This window comes from Scylla paramamosain, chromosome 37 (genome assembly GCF_035594125.1).
Source record: "Scylla paramamosain isolate STU-SP2022 chromosome 37, ASM3559412v1, whole genome shotgun sequence".
NCBI lineage: Eukaryota > Metazoa > Arthropoda > Malacostraca > Decapoda > Portunidae > Scylla > Scylla paramamosain.
Genome location: NC_087187.1, coordinates 1207501 through 1229029, shown reverse-complemented (window position 1 = coordinate 1229029; position 21529 = coordinate 1207501). Strand labels below are relative to the sequence as shown.

At 39.8% G+C, this 21529-nt stretch overlaps 3 protein-coding genes and 1 long non-coding RNA gene across 13 annotated transcripts in view; 3 read left to right on the top strand and 1 right to left on the bottom strand.

Annotated features, from left to right (window-relative positions):
* The window catches only part of LOC135091268 (Na(+)/H(+) exchanger protein 2-like), an 83418-nt gene extending 73552 nt beyond the window's left edge, over positions 1 to 9866 (top strand). For all 3 annotated transcript variants that reach the window (XM_063988748.1, XM_063988747.1, XM_063988749.1), the window contains 6 exons: positions 1506 to 1587; positions 2299 to 2367; positions 2701 to 2790; positions 3023 to 3082; positions 3584 to 3742; positions 4077 to 9866. In XM_063988748.1, the coding sequence (XP_063844818.1) occupies positions 1506 to 1587; positions 2299 to 2367; positions 2701 to 2790; positions 3023 to 3082; positions 3584 to 3742; positions 4077 to 4420 (804 nt within the window). In that variant the 3' untranslated portion in view covers positions 4421 to 9866. The remainder of the gene's footprint in view (positions 1 to 1505; positions 1588 to 2298; positions 2368 to 2700; positions 2791 to 3022; positions 3083 to 3583; positions 3743 to 4076) is intronic.
* Positions 9867 to 9942: 76 nt separating this feature from the next.
* On the top strand, positions 9943 to 13010 carry LOC135091272 (anaphase-promoting complex subunit 10-like). 3 transcript variants are annotated; one of them, XM_063988761.1, is made up of 4 exons: positions 9943 to 10037; positions 11016 to 11148; positions 11705 to 11867; positions 12053 to 13010. In XM_063988761.1, exons 2-4 carry the CDS (start codon positions 11016 to 11018, stop codon positions 12336 to 12338), a joined length of 582 nt encoding a protein of 193 aa, XP_063844831.1. In that variant the 5' UTR covers positions 9943 to 10037; the 3' UTR covers positions 12339 to 13010. The 3 variants fall into 3 exon arrangements, with proteins under 3 accessions (XP_063844831.1, XP_063844830.1, XP_063844829.1); XM_063988760.1 differs by having other exon boundaries at positions 9944 to 10075; XM_063988759.1 differs by lacking the exon at positions 9943 to 10037 and adding an exon at positions 10730 to 10886.
* Positions 12569 to 21529, bottom strand: part of LOC135091271 (UDP-sugar transporter UST74c-like) — a 25821-nt gene continuing 16860 nt past the window's right edge. For 5 of the 6 annotated variants that reach the window (XM_063988754.1, XM_063988755.1, XM_063988756.1 and 2 more), the window contains 4 exons: positions 21284 to 21479; positions 20659 to 20888; positions 19902 to 19995; positions 12569 to 17349 (listed from right to left, as the gene is read on the bottom strand). In XM_063988754.1, coding sequence (XP_063844824.1) covers positions 17320 to 17349; positions 19902 to 19995; positions 20659 to 20888; positions 21284 to 21479 — 550 coding nt within the window. In that variant the 3' untranslated portion in view covers positions 12569 to 17319. Of the gene's footprint in view, positions 17350 to 19869; positions 19996 to 20658; positions 20889 to 21283; positions 21480 to 21529 lie in introns of all 6 variants that reach the window. The other variant, XM_063988758.1, reaches the window with a different exon arrangement.
* On the top strand, positions 18884 to 19225 carry LOC135091274 (uncharacterized). Its single transcript, XR_010262457.1, has 2 exons — positions 18884 to 19037; positions 19121 to 19225. It is a non-coding gene; the product is annotated as an uncharacterized LOC135091274 (long non-coding RNA).

Genomic DNA, 21529 nt, shown 5'->3' with positions numbered 1-21529 from the left:
TGGGTAAACTAACTGTAACACGACACAGTGTACATGTATCTCTTTTTTTTCATTACTATTAATCTACACACAGGTCCGAATTCCAATGATCTGTATATATAAACCTAATTCCTTTGGTTATTTTGTACATATGCCATTCTTTTGATTTCATAATTAAAATGTATATAATCTCGCATAATAATCATACCTATAACATGATTTTCCCCCTGAACTGTATGTATATCGTACGGAATTTTGACACATCCTGCAGTACTCTTTGCTATACAGCCATGGCTAGAAGTTGAATGATGTGCCTTACCGATATCAATCAGGACGTCGGAAAAACAGAAACGTATTAAATAATGTACGTAATCGTGGTCTTCCAGCTCTTTGTCTCTCGTAACTCTAATGTACTACCACGTCATTCTTCTTGATACCAGCTTCACTCTTCCATTCGTATATCACTCAGAAATTGAATACTGAATTGAGTTTCGAATATAAGAGTACTTTATAACATGGCAGAGAAACAGAATTGGAGCTTCTTGAAACCTTGATATACCAAAATACAAACTTCATTCATTCATTCCCTACACTATTAACAGCATGGTGGAATGAATTAAGGTTCCTAAGGTCTAGTTTAGAGGTGAAATTCTTACCAAATGTGGATGGTATCTATTTGCATGTGGGGGAAGAATTGTCACCATAACCTCGCCTGATTACTTATCCCAGCCCTGCCTCGCTAGCTTTGGGTGAGGCAGGGGGATGTAATGGTAGAGTTTGGGGTGTAAATGGTGTGAGATGTGAAAGTGTGGCAGTTTATATATAAGGTTTAATGTTCATGATTACACTTGTGAACTGTTTCTAAGTTTGCTGAATTTGTACAAAACTGAATGCATTTTTTTTTTTTTTTTTTTTTTTTCATTCTCTAATAATAAATCTTGCCTTTTCTTTCAAGCAGTTCATATGTAAGAATTAATGTTCATGAGAGCTGCTAAGACTAATAAACTGTTTCTGCAAAGTTTAGTGATCTTGTATAAAGTTGAATGTAACTTTTTTGCACCAAATAGCAAATGTTTTCCTTTCCTTTCAATCACTTCTTGCATAAAAAGAGAATGTTTATGATTGCTTGTAACTGATATAACCCTAATTTTGGCAATCTGGTATGAAATGGAATGCGATTTTTGCAATAAATTAAATCCTTCCTTTTCTTTTGAGCAATTCTTGTATAAAAAATGGAATATTAAACTCATAAACTACTCCTCTTTGTAAAAAAAATAAATAAATAAATCCTTCATGCTTGTCTATAAATCAAATATAATCTGATAACTTCCCTAAATCTTATAAATCTAAATAATTTTCAGTCTTCTATAACAAATTTAAATATTTCTCTCTCAGTTTCCTGCTCTAATAAATGAATCAGTCAACCTGTATGCGTGAGTGTTGCATGTGTGTACGTATGTGTGTGTGTGTGTGTGTGTGTGTGTGTGTGTGTGTGTGTGTGTGCTGATGGGAGTGTTGTGTTGCAGGGCGATAATGGAGTGACCAAGACGCCCCAGGACCACCGAGCCGCCTTCCAGCAGAACGGGTCAGCCATCAAACTAAAGCAAGGTGGGTGATGGTGGTGGTAGTGGTGGTGGTGGCATCCTGGTATCCACTCACCCACTCACTCATAGCTCTGTGTTCTTAGGTATTTCATCTTATCTCAGTTCCTGTCACCTTGTAGAAGTTACTGAGTAGTTTTCAAGGGTGTGTTTGTGATTTTTTATGATTCTAGTTTTCTGAGCCACTAGTTAGTTTTCAAGGTTTTTTTTATGATAGATACTTCTGCACCTTATCTCAGTTTAATATGCCTGTGAGGGTTTTCAAGGGTGTTTTTGTGATTCTAGGGATGGTTTAACTAGCACCCTGTCACCCACTCACTCACTTTAAACCTTGTGTTCTCAGATATTTCAGCATCTTGTCTCAGTTCCTTTAAGTGATGGTACTCTGCAGTCACTCAGCCACTCAGCCACTCACCTACTGTTCGTTCAGTGTTTTTTGTACATTAAGAGAAGAAAATGACATAGTTTTTTTTTCTCTCTTTTTCTTCTTCCTCCTTTTCTGTTTCTGCTTCTTATTGCATTAGAGGCTAGGTGGAAAATATAGTGTCCTCTTCTTCTCTTCTTTTTCTTCTTCTCCAGTTACTACATAGTTTACCTTTCAGTTTGCATTAGAGGTGTGGCAAAAAAATATAGCATAGTGTTTTGCATCTTATTGTTACTGTTGTTGTTGTTGTTGTTGTTGTTGTTGCATGGTGTTGATGAGTGCATTGCCCCGCAGACTACATTGCCCGGGTCATTCAGGACAATCCGGCCTTTGTAAATGACGACGGCACCCCGATTTTCCCAGGTGAGATGCACACACACACACACACACACACACACACACACACACACACACACACACACAACTTTGGTTTATTTTGTGTTCATGTCCTCTAACGCTTTGTAAATTATAACATCTGTCAGGGAGGTTTGGCTTGACAGACTGCAGCTGTTCATTCATGTGTTATGCATATAGTCTAACCTTTATGTGTTATATAGCAATGGATCTTTACTTACTTACACACAGACACATACACATTCACCGACAGTCTTTCAAACATGCCATATTCCTGATAAACCACAGAGAGAGAAGCAAGTTAAATTTTCGTCGTATCTCATTCCGTCTCTCCCTCCACAGACCAGCAGACCATAATGGAGAAGAGGAGACAGAGCACAAAGGGTCCCACCATGGCAGAGATGGCACTACCATGGAAGAGATACTACCAGGGTCAGTTTCTCCCACACCACCATGACATAAAACCAAAAACCACTCAAGGTTTTTTTCACGTAATCTCTGAATTTGGCGACATTTTCATATTCTTGCTTGTTCTAGCTGATCTTGTTAAGTTTCCTGGTAATTTTTCATCTCAAATTTCACTACTGCTTACCACACATCCTTTCCTGCCACTCTCTCTCTTTCTGTTCCCTTAACCTGCCTCACACACGTCCTCTTCCCACAGATGGAGAGCCCCAGGACCCACGGAGGCTGCAGAGAGCTCTTAGTATTGTCAACAGTGAAGGTAAGTTAGTCTGTAGATTACTCTGCCACTCCTTCACTCCCTCACTCATTCATCTGTCATTGTATATTTTCTTTTTCACTTTTGCATTTTTTTCTTTTTATGTTGTTCTGTCTCTATTTTCATCATCCTTTTCTTTTCTCCTTTCATTCTTTGTTTGATGATCTTGTTTTTACCTCTTTTTCTTTCACTATTCCTTATTTGTTTTACTCTAATTTGTTCCTCTACTTCTATCATTCCTTCTTTTCTCCTCTCTTTCTTTGTTAATCCTCTGTTTTTCACTTCTATCTATCCTGCACCTCAATTCATCCATCAATATCTGTGTAACCTTACTTTCTTCCTTTTTCACTATCCCACATTTCTATCCAATTCCCTCCTACTTCCATCACTCCTTTAACCTTTTCTTCCTTAATAATTCTCTTTAAACTCCTATGTAGTCCTTCCTCGCTTCGTCTTCTTCCACCTTCACCCCTTCAGTCATTCACCCCTCACCTCCCCACACAGAGGATGGATCACAGCCAACACTAGCAGAGGCGGTGCTGCCGTGGAAGAGGCCTGAGGATGAGGAGGTGTGTCAGATGCCAGTGAAGCAGAATGAATTCCCTGCCTGGGCTTCAAACAAGGAGTATGTGAATTATTACTCCCCCTCAAGTACCTTCCTTGGTGAGTTGTTTGTGTTTTCCTGGTGTGTGTGTTGAAGTCTGTTTAGTCTCTCCTCCCCCTACTCCTCCCATGCTCCATTTTCTTCTCCTTCACTCCTGGCTCAGTATTTCTAACCTTACCACCACTTAGGTACTCACAAACTCCCTACTACTCTTCCATACCTACCTTTTTCACCTTGGAAATGGTAGTCTCTCTTTTTGTTGCCCTTGACCAGTCCCCCTCTTACATAAAAAGAAGAGACATCTCCACTATTTTGATTAACCCACACCACCTCCTCCTCCTCCTTCAAAACACCACTATTTTCACTAACTCACACCCACACCTCCTCTTCCAGGCAAACTCGGAAGACATGACTCGTATCCAAACATCCGCGAGATATTTGAGCGTCGCAACAGCAGCTCCTCTATCAAGTCCCGCCGGGGGTCTCTGAAGGAACACCCCATGCCCTTGAGGGAACGCTCAGCTTCAAGAGGCTCCATAGATGTCCCCTCCACTTCCGCCAGCGGCACCAGCACCCCCACCACTGCACATGACCCTAGTGTCCCCCATTTAGTGCGCCAGAGGACCTCCACAGATTGCTCCCTGCTCAACACAACAATAGTGGAGGAGGACCGGCGAGGGGATACAGTTATTGATATCAATCCCAGCGGTACAGAGCCAGAACAAACACGTATGTAGGATAGACTCCCCTGGGGGCCTGACAAAGGACCTCTGGGGACCTGGGAGACACAAGTGTAATCCCAGGTGGTGTAGCTCTGCCATGGGGGGGGTGTTAGGTAAGGTTTGGGGATTGGAGGTGCTGTTAGTGTGGCTCTGAAGGTGTTTTTGTGTATGTATGGTGTGTTTTGTGTGTGTATGTGTGTGTGTTTTGATTATTCTTGTTTAGTTGTATATTTTAATAGGATTTGCAAGCTCACCGCATGTACAATATATGTTGTTTTCATGCTGTAATTAAATGTGTGAGTGTGTGTATGAGTATGTATGTGTTCCTACATAATTGTATTTTTACAGGGTTAACTAAAAGTGCATTTTGTTCTATCTTTTTAAATACTACTTTTATCATATTTTCTTTTAAAAGCTGTACATTTCTTTTTCTGTATGAGTGTATATGTGTGTATCCTAACTTTATTTTTAGATTAAGCCAAGCAAATTTTATCTCTTCCTCTTATATTTTATCATATCCTCTTTTAAATTCGCAACTTCCTTTTTCTGTACAAGCGTATGAACGAATGTGTGTAAGTATGATAGTAATTAAGTCTCCATTCCTTGAGTTTAAGCCATGTACACCAACACACTAACTCTGTGCCTCTTGCCTCACCTTCCCACACCTCCCTCACCTTCCCCACACCTCCCTCATCCTCCACACAGCACACCAGAACACACCAGCTGAGAGAGAGACAGTGATCTACCTCTGTGACTCTTCCTGGTAACTGAACCCTTGTATTCTGAACTGAAGCAATGCAGGTGGTGATAATGCCCTAAGGAAAGTACTTAGATAAAACATAGGTACTTACTTCTTACTAATACCGTCTGTACTGATGAAGGAAAGTACTTGCCAGCTATCAGAATCCTCGTATTCTTAACTGAGACTGTGCAAGTACCGACACTGTCCCTGGTGATGGGTGAAAGTATTAACACAAAACAAGGGTACTTACTAAACCTGTCCAAGCTGATGAGGCAAAGCTTTAAGACAGAATCCTTAACTCTGTACCTTTTCTGGAGTAACACAGGTACTCATACTAACCCAGGTACTTAAGACAGACCTTAGCCTTGTGTCCCTTCTAAGTAACACGAGCACTTACGGAGAACCCTCAACTTTACCGAAGACTAAAAACAAATGCATGAACCCTGTCAATACTCTGTTCTAGCTCACTCACTTCTCAATATATACCCACACTACTGTGCTATAACCTCACTGAAGACTGAAACTAATACACAAACTTTATAATTGTCTGCTGCTGTAACCCCTGGCAGTCATTCACCGTTCACTTCTACCTTTGCGTGTTGTACTAGAAGGAAATAACAGTTTTTTTTCTTTTCTATTTTCTTTTTTCTTAGTATTCTTGTACCTGTTCTTCTCTTTCTTCATGTAACCAAGTCTTCCTTTACTACCATAACCTCGACTAGTTAGGGAAGAAAGTGCTAAGTTATTCTATTCTCAATCACTTAACTGTTCTGTAACCAAACACTTCCTTTTATCATCACACCTTCCACTACTAAGAGGAGAAAGTCCAGAACTGAATTATCCTAAGCTGTACTGTAACCAAGCCTTCCCTTTACCAATATAGCTCCCAGAATAGAAGTACAGTTAGGGACAAACAGACATACATGAACCTAACCTATCAATACCTATCAATCTAATTCTTTCTCCCTATAAGTATATACCCACACTTAACTTAACTACAGCCTTCCCTAACTAACATAACTCCAACTGGTTAAGGAACAAATACAATTATCAATGCTCAAACATAATGCCAAGTTAGATATGAATATAATGCGATCTCATTTATCTGAAACCCTCCTATGCAGCTGTCCTTGCAATGCCCCAAGTGCCGAGTGTTTCCTTAAGCCTCTGTGTGCCTCAGTAATAGCCTTCCTGTGCATTTTGAAGCTGTGTGTATTGTCTTGAAATCTGGAAGGGAGTTTAAGAACTGTATATAAGCTTATGTGTGTGTTCTGAAAGCTGGATGGAAGTTTAAGAATTGTATATAAGCTTATGTGTGTTTTGAAAGGCTACAAGAGAGTTTAAGGAGTGTTGATAACCTGTTTTATGCCTCTATGCCTCAAATAATAGGTTAGAATGAATTCATAAGCTTGTCTGTGTGCTTTTGAGACCATGTGATTGTCTTGAAAGGTTGAAAGGCAGTTTAGGAAGTGTTTAGGTGTGTAGGAAATATTTATAACCTTTTCTGTGTGTTTTGAGGCCACGTGAGTGGCTTGAAAGGTTGTAGCAGTGAAGGAAATGATTTACACAAAAGATTAGTTAAGTCTTTATAGCTTACGTGTTGTGGGGAAGGTTATGAGTGCCTTGAAAGGTTGTAGTAGTGAAGAAAATTTGTGAGAAAAAGGTTAAAGAGTGCCAATAACCTTCTGTGAGTTGTGAATGAGGTTTTGAATGCTTTATAAGGTTGTAGAAGTGAAAGTAACTTATGAAAAAGGGTGAAAAGTGCCTGTAATCTTTTGTGAGTTGTGAATAAGATTTTGAGTGCCTTGGAAGGTTGTCAAAGTGAAGGAGACATTGCCAGAAAGGTGAGAGAGTGGTACAATCTTCTGTGAGTTGTGAATGAGGTTGAATGGCCAAGAAAACTGTATATAACTAGCCATCAAGAAATTAACTATTATAAATTAAAAAAAACAAGGTGCTGTAGTGCTGTAAATAAGATTATATCAAAGTAGAAGTTAGGAAGAGTGTAGTGACAGTGAAAAAATGAACTAAATGTGATTCAATATGATGTTTTGAGATACATACAACTTAACCATCCATACATCCATACATAACAAGGTATACAAATTGATAACTTGTAATAATAGCCTAGATAACAATAATAAATTAAGCTCCATGTATGTAAGGCGTCCATAAGATTAAAACTGATTGGAAACTTGAATTAGAGAGAGTGTACAGAGGAAGACAAGGCGAGATATGGTGTGTGTGTGTGTGTGTGTGTGAAAATAGAAGTGATATTAGATTAAAAGAGATGAAATGGAGAGAGAAAAAAGAGATCAGAGGAGAGATAAGAGGTGGAATCAAGTGAGAGAAGCTGTGAATATATGATGATAATGATGATAATGAGGGAATGACACAAATTGGGATGTGGTGTGTCTGGGGAGAAGAGGTGATACTAGAATAGAAGGAAGATAAGAGGTGAAATCAAGAGAGAGAGAGAGAGAGAGAGAGAGAGAGAGAGAGAGAAAAGGTGTGAATAAAAAAAAATAAAAATGATAATAATAATAACAGAGTGTGTGTGTGTGTGTGTGTGTGTGTGTGTGTGTGTGTGTAGTTTTAAGGCAATAATTGTTATGTATATACACACTATTCTATTAACTCAGATAATTTTATGAGAGAAAGAGAGAGAGAGAGAGCATATTTTTAGTAGTTGAATGAATGATGCCTGTCTATCTATCTATCTGTCTATCTATCCACCTATCTATCCATTCATCTTTCTACCTTTCCTCTTAACTATCAATTTACATGTCTGAGTAAGAGAGAGAGAGAGAGAGAGAGGTTATGCCTGACTAACACTATATAAGAGGAGAAAAAAACAGGAAGACAAGAGCCAATATAATGCTGGTAATAATGCTGCTAACAAATGTATACGGAATACCTATATATTGCAATGCATCTAGTGTTAAGTCTCAACGGGACTACTAATGCGCTTCAATGTACAATGTAGGGATAAAAAATGTACGGTATTTTATATAAGGTGTACTATTACTGCTGTTACTACTACTACAACCAATAACTACCACCACCACTTTTACCGCCACTACTACTACTACTACTAATAATAATAATAATAATAATTAATCGCACTATTATTAAAAGTCAGAGTTGGGAGAAGAAAAGTCTAATAAACATCTTGACAATATTTAAATTACTGTAACATTGCCCATTCCAGTTAGCCAATCACGTACTTAGTAACCAACAGTGCTTTCAAATAGCTGTTAATAATTCAGTGTCAAAATGATGCATAATGCGGGGGCCGTTCGTATTTGTTTGTTAATATTTTTTTTCTTTCTTTCTTGCTAATTGTCTCTCGCTAATAATGTTGTAGTTTTGGTATTGTTCTGATTGTTACTGGTACGTATTCTCTCTCTCTCTCTCTCTCTCTCTCTCTCTCTCTCTCTCTCTCTCTCTCTCTCTCTCTCTCTCTCGATATAATGTTGGAATGAGGTAATATTAACAAAACAGTCTTAACTAGCAGTCTGTCTACCTTGTATATTTAACACAGTGACCTCTGTAGTGAAAGACTGTTAACCACTCTGTCATAACTCGACTATGATTACTTGCAGGCCACGCAGTTCAAAAATTATTATTATTATTATTATTATTATTATTATTATTATTATTATTATTATCTTTCTTTTCTCTTTTTTGTACTCCCTGACTAGACTTGTACCAGTAATGTATTAAGAGAGAGAGAGAGAGAGAGAGAGAGAGAGAGAGAGAGAGAGAGAGAGAGAGAGAGAGAGAATTTGTTATATTGTCTTAAAAATGCCCATATATTGTTTTTTCCTCGTATGTAGTATGTACAGCATGTATATATGTATGTATGTATGTATGTATGAATGTATATTTCCTCTTTTTATATATAGAATCAATTTAATGTGCCCGTGTGTGTGTGTGTGTGTGTGTGTGTGTGTGTGTGTGTGTGTGTACCATAAGCTAGTATATATACAACTTAACCATCCATACATCCATACATAACAAGGTATACGCAACTTAATACTGTAATTTTATCCCTGTATATAATTGTATAGATGAGGGAGCCAGTGTCAACAACTGCGTCACATAGAAGCAAGGAAAATGACGTCAAGGAGGAGGAGGAGGAGTAGGAGGGTTAACAGTAGTTGGAAGAGGAAGAAGAGGAGGAGGAACAAAGGAAGAAATGCATGTAATGAAAATAACTTAAATATGATGTTGAATTTATTATTATTATTATTATTATTATTATTATTATTATTATTATTATTATTATTATTATTATTATCATTATTATTATTATGTGTGTGTGTGTGTATCAGTTATGATACTCCAACATTACATTCCTTTTCTTTTTAGCACACACACACACACACACACACACACACACACACACGTACATACATACATACAAACAGGAGATATTTATCATAGATGTCACTGTCACTATCCACTATTACTATTACTACTATTATATCTATACCATCATATATTCTCTACAAACTTCTACTCGTCTTAATAAACCATAGTACCATTATCCAATCTTCTTTCACTCTCCTTCCTTTCTCTTCCTTCACTCCCTCCTCTCCTCCTCAGTTACATATATTTTAACCCCTCACCAGCCCTCCTATCCCCGAAATGCATTGTGGGTCATATTTTTATATATATCTGTACATATAAATAATAAAAACTGGTTAATATAAAGACTTCAATCATTTATTCATTTTTAAGTGCTTTGGTTCACTGGTTTGAGAAGTGTCACTGGTTCGCGCCTGGCTGGGACTGACTCGCCACGTCCTCAGTTGCAGGAAGGATGTGAGGTTGGATGCGCGTGTCTCTTGACGAAGAAATAATGTTGAAAAGTTCCTTTGAGTGGCAAGTAGATGTTAAAATGAAGTGCTGCTGATGTTTGTGTATGTTGTCCACGTGCTACTTGAGGTTTATGGTATTTAGAAGTGAATAGCTGGTCTTCCAGGTCTTGTGATATTGTCAATTGGGTAAAAGTAATCATACAGGGCAGATTTTTTGCAGCAGGAGTATAATATACCTGGAGGGTTCTGAGGCTCCCAGGAGACATGCGCGAAAGGAATGCTTCGGAAAATGCGTTTCTGAAGATGCCTTAAATTAGCCTTTATATATATATATATATATATATATATATATATATATATATATATATATATATATATATATATATATATATATATATATATATATATATATATATATATATATATATATATATATATATATATATTAAGCAAATATCGCCATCACATTGGGATGGCGGAAACTTAGCATTAAGACACCTCTATAATAAGAAAAAATCAATGACAATGAATTTCAGTGAAAATTGGGTAAAAAGCTGATATGCCCCCTTAAAACACACTTGAGAACTTATCATCTCTGTGGTCTTGGAAGATAGTCGTGGTTGGAGAGCGAAGGGGGTTTCTTAAAACGGGTTAATGATAGCCATAATAATAATGATAATAATAATAATAATAAAAATAATAATAAGTAGGAAACTGCGCCACGTGTTTGTCATTTGTCAAAGTGAGAGAGAGGGAGAGGGAATGTTTACATTTGAGAGAGAGAGAGAGAGAGCGAGAGAGAGAGAGAGAGAGGCGGGTCAGGCGGCAGCTCTCACAAGTACCTCACAGAACTCTTGTCAGTGAATGTCACGAGGAACACGCACGAGGAGCGAGGTTGTGAGGGGAAAGTGAGGTGAGAGAGAGAGAGAGAGAGAAGGTGGTAGGGAACAAAAAAAATGCACTGTAATAAGATTTCAATACTGTATAGAAAGCTGTGTGTGTGTGTGTGTGTGTGTGTTGACCCTAACACCTTGCCTTACAGATGCAGATGATGTCCCTGAACAGCACGGTGCGAGTGTCGGGCGAGGAACCTGACCCGGGGCGAGAGGAGAGGTCGGGCCGGGTGAGGGAGGTGGGCAACCAGGCGGTGTGGTCACTCTCCTCTTGCAAGCCAGGTGAGATGACGGCAGCTGATAAATTTCTGACAACTCGAGTACTCAGTTGGCAGTGCTGGCTTTAAAAAAATCCAGCAATATTTCCACTAGACTATTTTATAGTGCAAAGATGTTTGTGCTGAGTTGAGAAACCAGAATTATTAGATCATTTACTCATTTACCTCATTTACCTGGCAGTTTTCATCTTCCAAAATCCTGCTATAAAATTGTGTTAGATTCTTTTATTGTGTGGAGAGTTGATGAGCCTGAGCAGAGTGTTGAGTCATTGTCAGTGTGTCAGTCTTGCCTCATTCCATTGTCATCTATGTTGAAAGACCTTTTTGCATCTCTAATGTTGTAAGAGGCACTTGTGGGTTATCTCCATGTGTAAACTAGGATGATAACCTTTTCTATCCTTTTCTTTACTCATGAATTTTAATATGAGTCACAGTCCTTCCTCCTGCATTTTTTCATTGTACTTAACTTCCTTCCTTCCTTCATTTCCTCCTCTGTTAATTTTTGTTGTCACATATTCATCCTCTTGGTGTTTCTTGAGCTACCATTCCCTCTCCTTCAGGGTTTGGTGTGGAGCAGCTGAGGGATGACTGCCTGGACACTTACTGGCAGTCTGATGGGCCACAGCCTCACCTTGTCAACATTCAGTTCCGCCGCAAGACAACCATACAGGACGTGTGGATCTATGCGGACTACAAGGCTGATGAGAGCTACACCCCAAGCAGGTAAGTGGACCCAACACAAACCAGCAGAACCCAGTAGGAACCAGGAAGGACCAGTAGGAGACAGGACTTAATTTGTCTCTTGTTAGAAGCTACAGACACCATCAGAGTCTATCTTTCATCCCTTTATGGTTATGGTTTAATCAGTCTGTACATTTTCTCCCTGTATAATCAAACACACATTCCAGGATCTCCATTCGCTGTGGGACTCACTTCAACGACCTGCAGGAGATAGAGGTGGTGGACTTACATGAGCCGAGTGGTTGGCTGCTCATACCCCTCAAGGACATCCAGGAGAGGCCCATCCGCACCTACATGGTCCAGATTGCAGTGCTGTCCAACCACCAGAATGGCCGAGACACTCACATGCGCCAGATCAAGATACACTCCCCTGTTGTGAACACTGTGGTGGCAGTGGAGTGTGTGGGCGCTTTCACCTCGCCTATCTTCAAGCGGTATGGTGTCATTCGATGATTGTGTGTGTGTGTGTGTGTGTGTGTGTGAGGTATGTAGGTTTTGGGTGAGTGAGGGTGAGTTTATAAGAAAGAGGGTATGTTGTGAAATTGAGAGGGGTATATTTGGGTTTTGTATGAGAGGGAGGGGAGTAAGTATGTGTGTGTGCCAGTATTAGAGGGAATTAGATCTTGTATCCTGTGATTTCTTCCTTAAGGGTTAAGCCTCGTCAGGGAAATGGATAGACGATGACAAAATATTTTTTATTTCTTAAAAACTTCAAACTTTGTGCAAAAAACTACAAGATAAACTGATAATTGCACAAAAACACTTTTCACTAGTTTTTATATTTTTTACAAGACATTAACTACTTTGCATATCATAGTGTTTAGATGCTTGACAAGACAACGTGAAAACCAATTTATCAAGCAACATGAAAACCAATTTAGAGTCGTTGAATACTGACTGCCACACGAGAAGCCTTGCTTGTGATGGCAGGAGAAGGAAGGACAGACACACAGTTCATCACTTTTTCTCACCTAAAAACCCCAACAATAAATATGCAATAAATAAAATGCAATATGACACTTGGTCCTGACAAAAAAATGTACATCACACACACACACACACACACACACACACACACACACACACACACACACACACACACACACACACACACACACACACACAGCACTTAACATATTTACACACGTGCTACAGATCCTAATTGTAGTTAAGTTATATAATACACACAGCATCCCTGATCATTATGGTGTTCACTCTTAGAAATTGCTGAGTCAATGTCCATGAAACCTCTTTGCAGGGAAGTGAAATAACTTAATCATTATTATTGGCTGGTAAAGAACTTGGCAATAGAGATGGTGAAATAATTAAGTAACGGCCTAGTAGTAATTATACAATACACACACACCCTCATTCATTATCATCCTCTCCCACTGTCCTATCCTATACATTACAGCAACAGAGATAAAGTCAATTAGAGCTGCAGGTTATTAAGTTTCTCAATACATTAAAATAAGTTCCTTCACTTCATAGGTTAGCAGCAGCAGCAGCAGCACATCTTGCCTGATTCTTTTACTTTTCTTTTCTCAGGGGGGGAGAATTTAGGGATTATTTTATTGAGAGGCTGTGGGTTTGTAAACATACTGTGGGGGGACATCCTGTGGGGCCTGAGAGAGAGAGAGAGAGAGAGAGAGAGAGAGAGAGAGAGAGAGAGAGAGAGAGAGAGAGAGAGAGAGAGAGAGAATGGATGGAATGAGAGCTCTCTAACTTTACAAACAAAAGTACTGCTGTTGCTGCTTCTCAGGAGCCTCAAGGAAACCTACAGTGATGGCAGCACCAAAGTGGGAAAAAAACTTGTATGCTTAAAATATCATGTACTGAGTAATTAAACTTTTATCTTATTAGAGTTCAAGATTCTTCCCTTACCAACCATTTTTAGTCAAGCACACAATCTTACAACACATTCTTTCCCTTACCAAGCAGCAGCACACACTCTCTCTCTCTCTCTCTCTCCTCACCCCCTTCTTACCAATCCTCATCCTCCCTTACCTAATGGTTTTCTAAGTACCTCTCTCTCCTCACACACACAGTCACTCAGTTGCTGCAATCAAGTTAACATTTCACATACAATAATGCAAAATTAATTGAAAATAGTATAAAAATCTTAAATAATTGGTCAACAGATAATGTATAAAAATTTACACAGTGCAGGTCTTCCCCTCTGCTAGGCACACACATCAATGCACCAAAAGGTAAATGCCAAGATGAAAGAACACTTACAAATTAAGGTAAGTAGAGGAGGCCGTTTCCTAATTATTGCTTGTTGGGGGGGAAGGGTTAATTTAATTTTGTCTCTGGGAATAAGTGTGTGCGTCTGGGTACACACGTCTGTGTAGAAGTGCATGTGTGTGTGGTATGGTTATCTAGAGTGTGTGTGTGTGTGTGTGTGTGTGTGTGTGAGTCTGTATATGTGGATATGAGTGTGGATGTTTGGGTCTTATGTGTGGGTGTTTCACTGTGTTGGTGTTGGGTGATGCTATGTTGAGGGGAAGGCAGGGAGATCGATCATATGGCACCTCAATGAGCTAACTAATGATGACCGAGAATGTGTCATCCTCAGTTCCTTGATAGAATGGAGTGCAAGAAGTGATAAATACTGACAGATCACAACCAGAGAACTAACCAATTTCTTTGCTTGGAAGATAACAAGGAATATTACAAGTTATAAGATGCCAAGAACTTATGGCTGGGGGAGTAAGTCCCTGCAATGCATCACAAATCATGCCATGGAGACTGAAGAGCAAAGAGACAAGACCTGCATTAGTAAGTGTTGAGAGAATGCCCTATAATGCCCCAAACTGACAGCTTGCCTTGGGAGTCACAGCACCACAAATGCCCTGGAGTCATGATGGTCCAGGCACACACTTGAGTGAACTGTGGTTTACAAACATACTAGGTTGAGAGTATACAGTGCCTTTGTGCTCTTGCCTGTGTTGTGAATGATGAATGTGTGTATATGAGACAAAATCTACCAAAAAAACAAATTACCCGAAGAAAATAATGGGAAACGTATAATCATTTTGTGCTTTTCCCTAGGTCATGAATGTGTGACTCAAAATCTACATAAAAGAATTTGAATATCTATTAAGCAACACAACTATCATGACCAATTAGTAGCAGTCCTAATTAAACCGACAACTAATTTCTAAATCACCACTGCATTAATAAAACAGATAACTTGTTTGTAAATCACAGTTCACCATCACATCACAACCACACCTACACCACACACTGGTCTGCTACACACACAACACACCAACAAGTGCACCACCCTTCACAACGAGACATTTCAAACACTACAGGAAAATTTCAAGACCTGAGCCAATGCACCAGACACACCAGACACGGCACATGTGAACCAGTGCTTGAGGAGTGTGTGCTGAACTCTGAATGAAAATATCACCTATTCACTACATGGTTCTCAGACAGTGTGCACTTCCTCACAGACTGAATACATGTAAGCTAGTATCTGAGGAGTGTGTTGAAGTTTATCATGAATGGGAGTGTGTCAGCCATTCACTAGACCATTTGGAGTCGATGCATACTTCCTTACAGATCCAGCAATAAGAACCAGTATTTGAAGGGTATATTAGTCAATGCACACTTCCTTACAGATCCAGCAACATGAACCAGTATTTGAGGAGATTGTGTGTAACTATCATGAATGGAAGTGTGTCAGCCATTCACTAGGTCATTCTAAGCCAATGCACACTTCCTCTCTCACACAGCAAACATGAACCAGTATTTGAGTGAGTAAAAACATTGAATGGAAGTCTGTCATTCACTAAACACACACACACTATGCACACTTCCTCACACGCAGCACAAGTGAACCAGTATTGAGAAAACCGTGACTTCTGACCAAGATTACAGTACTGCTATGAACTGCTTGTCTTGTCTTGTCACTCACTCACGTGCACACTCCCTCAAATCAACATACTGTAAATACATAAAAATAAATACATCTGTCCTGATTGCCTGTGGAAACTAGCGAGAAACATCCTGAGAGAGGAAAAGAGTGCAGTGATGAGAATAATAAGACTGACAGGGCACCGGTAACTCACTTCCAACACAACTTCCAACAAACAGGTCACACACAAAAAACAGACAGAGACCTACCAACACACACACACACACACACACACACACACACACACACACACACACACACACACACACACACACAAACTAAAAAAAGAAAAAGCTCCATTCTCGAAACATGAATTGAGCAATATAAAAATACTTCTCAAGACCTTATGAGCTAAATAACTTGCATCAAGCTACCACCACTGAACTCCTCAACGCACCAGCTGTTCTTAAAAATTATCACAACTTTATTTTTTCTCATCACACACATATGGCGTCCGACTCCAGGCAGGGACATGTTGATTGCACCGGTACTGAGAGATGACAGCATGGGTGAAAACCAGACCATAGTGCACAGGGCAATTATAACTTCATGGCAGGGCAAATGGAATAACACAATTTTATGCCATTACTGAACATATCCTCAGTCTGCAAACTTTCCCTGCCAGTCTGCCATAGTTGTCCCATCTCCTGTCACACTCTGATATGCTAATAAATAAAGTAATGCTGACACAAGTGCGGGAAACATCCACGGTAAATGTGTAAGGTGCAAGTCAACACGTCCCTGCACTGCGACACTGCCACAAGACTTGAGGACAACAGCAGGGTGCCTCTTGGTGTTTCCTTACTGACAACACAAACACAAACTGCTCTCTTCAACACGCCAGCTTCTTCTCCACTGACAGGTCCAATCCACACAATAAACAGTCCCAGTTCCTCCAGCAAACTTTTAACTCCTCCTTCAACAACAAACTCAACACACTTACTTTGTCATTCTGTTTCTCCTCCTCTTCCTTCTCTCTTTTTTTGATTTCCCATGGATTCTTTTCATTTGCCCCAAATTTCAACTACACTCCAAAATTTCTTCAGATCTTCTATCAACAATAAACTTGACAAACTCCTACACCTTCCAGCTCTTCTTCTGCCAACAGACTCAACACACTCCAATAAACTTCTGCACTTCCTCTAGCCCTAACAAAACTTCATCCACAGACTTTAAACCTCCTTCATCTCTTCTATCATCGACAAACTAAACAAACTCCTACACCTTCCAGCTTCTCTTCTGCCAACAAACTCAACACACTCCAATAAACTTACACACTTCCTCCAACACTAACAAACCAAAGCCCAACAGTCCATTACCCCAACACCCTTCCAGCCCCAGCCTTTCCTCAGCCACACATTCCAGGACTCTTCCACTGCCTATAGCATTAAGTAGAGGCCTCTCTCGGAACACGCAGAATTCATGTGTGTGGGGGAAGTGACCATTACCCAGGTGAACATAAGGTGACAGCTAGGAGGTGACGCGTCTCTGGGTGGCCGTGTGTAGTCATACCCACATGCTTCTCTTCTGTGTTGCCTGGAAGAGTGAGGGATGCTGTTATCTCTGTTATGGTGTTCAGTAGGGATGTGATGTCTTGATGGGATGACAGTGATGTGAGTGTATACAAGGCCATATTCTGAAACGTTTCTGTGCTGTTCCTCTGCTACCTGACTAGTTGAAGTTGCACAGGTTTTTAAAGGTGTTTTTTATGGTCTTAGTGACAGATTAACAAGATTTCTATCCTATCAAAGGGTGAAACAATGTTGAAAATAGCTGTTTCTGAATATGGGCCACAGAGAAAGTATCCTATGGGGAAGTTGCATGGGTTTTTATGGGTGTTTCTATGGTTTTAGTGACAGATTAACCAGATTTCTATGCTATTAAAGGGTGAAACATGATTTTAGTGATAGATTAACAATATTTCTATGCTATTAAAGGGTAAAGGTGTTGAAAATAGTTGTGGTGAGAGAGCAGTGTTTCTGAATCTGGGCCAGAGAGAAAGTTTCCTATGGTGTTTGATGGAGAGACATGATGTGTTGATGGGATAAAAGGAATGTGAGTGTATGTAGACAAAAGGTATTCATAGATGAGATGCAAGTGTCCTAGTGTCTTTTATCTAATGGTTCTAGAGTAAGTTTGTAAGGAAGTGTTTACATTGATGAAATTAAGGTATCTGGTGTCTTTTCCTGACTGCTCTGTACCTGATTTGCATATTGATGTCAAATATACTTAAATAAAATGAAAATATCTTAATTCCTCTTTTTTTTTTTAATTAGGCAATGGAAAATTTAACAAGAAATGAGATACACTTGGATGAAAAGAAAATATTTAGTCATTTCTTTCCTGATCATGCTATGGGAAAATTTTTAACAAGAAATCAACTGAAAGAAAACTAAAATACTTTCCCTGACAGTCCTAAGTCTATAAAGTTTAGTCAGTGTGAATTGAACCACATGAGAATGAGGTGCGCACAGGGTGAAGGGTGACAAGACAGAGAGCAAGGCAAGAGCAGTAAGTCCCTTCACCAGAATTAGCAATACTCAAGTACATACAACTCTTCACAACCTTGACTAAAAAAAAAAGTTATGTACTGTGCAGCTTGAAACCTTCCCTTAACTGTGGCCTTTGTAAATTGAGCACTGGCCAAGAATGACGTGGTTTGATAGCAGGCTTCGTGAATATAGTAATGCCTGAGAATCTAACATATTTTGATCTGTATAGTTGAAATCTTCCCTTCACGTGACTCTGTGCTGAGAATCTGACATTTTAATCGTACATAGCTAAAATATTTCCTTAACTGTCGCCTTCAGAAATTATCGTGCATAGTTGAAATCTTCCCTTCACTCGACTCTGTGCTTCGTAAGACAAGTATTGGCTGAGAATATGATGTTTTTAATCATGCATTGCTAAAACATTTCCTTCACTCAACCATGGCCTTCAGAAATTAAGTACTGGTTGAGAATCCAACAAATTTTGATCTTGTATAGTCGTAATCTTTCCCTCACTCAACTGTGGCTTTCGTAAATCAAGTGCTGATCTACTAAGAGACACGTAAACAGTTGGATCTGGATGGGCCATTATGTTTTTATTCCTGAGTGAAGATGTAAGGAGACAATACAAGGAGGAAGTGATGGTGGTGATGGTGGTGGTGGACAGACTGCAAGAGATGGGGGCTTGAAAGGCAGGGAAAGTTAGGAGGAAGGAGACAAGGCAAGGAAGAAGAGGTGGTGGTGGAGAGACTACATGAGAGATGAGGGTTGAACGGCAGGGAAAAATGGGAAGATACAGACAAGGCATGGAGGAAGAGGTGGTGGTGGAGAGACTACATAAGAGATAGAGGGTTGAAAGGCAGGGAAAGATGGGAGGAAGGAGACAAGGCAAGGAAGAAGAGGTGGTGGTGGAGAGACTACATGAGATAGGGGTTTGAAAGGCAGGGAAAGATGGGAGGAAGGAGACAAGGCAAGGAGGAAGACGTGGTGGTGGATAGATAGAGATAAAGAGTGAGATTTAAAGGGCAGGAAAATATGAAAAAAAGAGAAAAGGAAGAACAGAAATAAAAATACTAAAAGAAATCAAAGAAAAAGCATGAAAACATTGAAAAAAGGAAAAGTAGGGATAAATTATGGAAAGAAAACAAAGAAAAGAAACATGAGGAATAAAAACAATGCAAAAATTTGTTTAAATCACACAAGGTAAAAGAAAGTGTGGGAAAGGTGCACTTGCAAATCTGATAAATAAAGCAAATAATCAATAAAAAAAAAATCACAAAAAAAACAAAAATACATCTAAAAAATTTCCAAAAGCCGAAGATGAGTGATCGTGCATAAAAAAGGCAAAAAGTGAAATAAAATCCACAAAAATCATAAAAATCAGACTGTGCATAAGAAAAAAATAAATAAAAAAATAAATAAATCATGAAACCAACAAAATACTACAAATCTTTCAAGACGTAAGGAGAGACAGACAGAGAGAGAGAGAGTCGGTGCGTGAGGGAAGGTTCGGTAAGACCAGCCACCGGGGTCCAGCATGCACAGCCAAGGGAGTGTCGGGACTCACCGCTCTGCCCCACCAATCATTTACCACTATACCGTTGTGGCAGGGGCAGCTGGCTTCAGTGTGTCAACCTTGGGTGCCTCCTTCTGTCTGAACGTCACCCAGGAGTAGATGATGCTGCCGACAATGCTGCAATAAAGAGGGGTTAGTGGTAGTTGTAGTAGCAGTAGCAGTAGTGGTGGTGGTGGTAAAAGCAATAATAATAAGTGTTCATAATAATGTTAAGAATAAAAGGTGGAAGGTTGAAAGATGTGTAGTTGATGCTGCCTATGTGTGGATGATGGTGGTGGTGGTGGTGGTGGTATTTTTATCTTTCTTTTTTTATTTATCTGGTCTAAGGGAACCAAAAAGGCTATAAAGAAGATTATTCTGCCCATGGTATTGAAATGTTGGGAGGAGGAGTTACTGCTGGTAGTAGTAGTAGTAGTAGTAGTAATGACAGCATGTGTGATATCAACTATCTTACCACATAAACTGAAAACCCTGCAAAACACCCCCAAAATCTAGTGTCCTAAGAGAGAGACACACCTGAAATTAAGCACAAACCTGATAATGAGCCTCACAAAGTCACAGTCCCAGCACATATAATATCTACCACAGTGCTGCAAGAGACACAGACACATCCCAACACTGCCACCGCGAAATGACCCACTAACGCGCTACAAGAGGACCCAGACACCCACCCATTATTACCACAGAAGATGTAATCCCCTCACGTAGAGATAGACACACCTCAATGCTGCCACCCCCCCAAATGACCCACTAGTTTCTTGAGAGAGGACCTGAACACACCTAATATTGAGTCCCACAAAGTTATAGAAGGAGAACACGTAATCCCCGCCGATGATCATGCCCAGGTAGGTGATGAAGATGTTCTTGAGGCAGCCAATGATGGTGGTGGTGAGGGCTGAGTTGAACTGCGTGCACACCATCACTGAGTACATGAGCACGAACCCCATGATGCAGGACACCATGAATTGACATACAAATGCTGGGTTCTTCCATCCCTCGTACTCCCATGTCTGAAAAGGGAAGGGGTGGTTAGGTTAGGGTGGTGGTGGAGTGGAGTTGAGTCTTTTACTGTTTTTTTATGCGAGTGGTGCTAGTAAAGGGTAAGAAAAGCAAGGGAAAATAAAATAAAGGGCATGAAGAAAATAAGGGTCCAGTGAGGAAGAAAAAAAAGGCTTCATAAACAACAAAAGGCCCACTGCGGCATTTTGTATATATTTAATACATAGAAACGCCCCCCCCTGCCTCTCTCTCTCTCTCTCTCTCTTTCACTCACTCACACACAACAAAACAATGGCATTCCAGTATTAAATCTATGCTTAATTACGATTCCTGAACACCAATAAATTAAATTACTTACGCACACACACACACACACATAAACCCACATCCTCGCTCATCCACACACCTTCAGGAAGTCCCCATTGATCCAGCAGAAGATGGTAGCAAAGGGCAGCATGAAGAGGGAGTTGTAAAAGAGCAGGCCGTACTTCCCCAGCTCCTTGCTCTCCAGTTTCTTCTTGACGTACACACCAGTGCCCGCCGTGAACACATTGTTGGTCAGCACAAAGAAGTAGCCAATGGTATCGAAGGACAAGTCATTCCTAAGGGTGTGGAGAGAAGAATTAGGTGTGAGAGTCATGGAAGGAGTGAA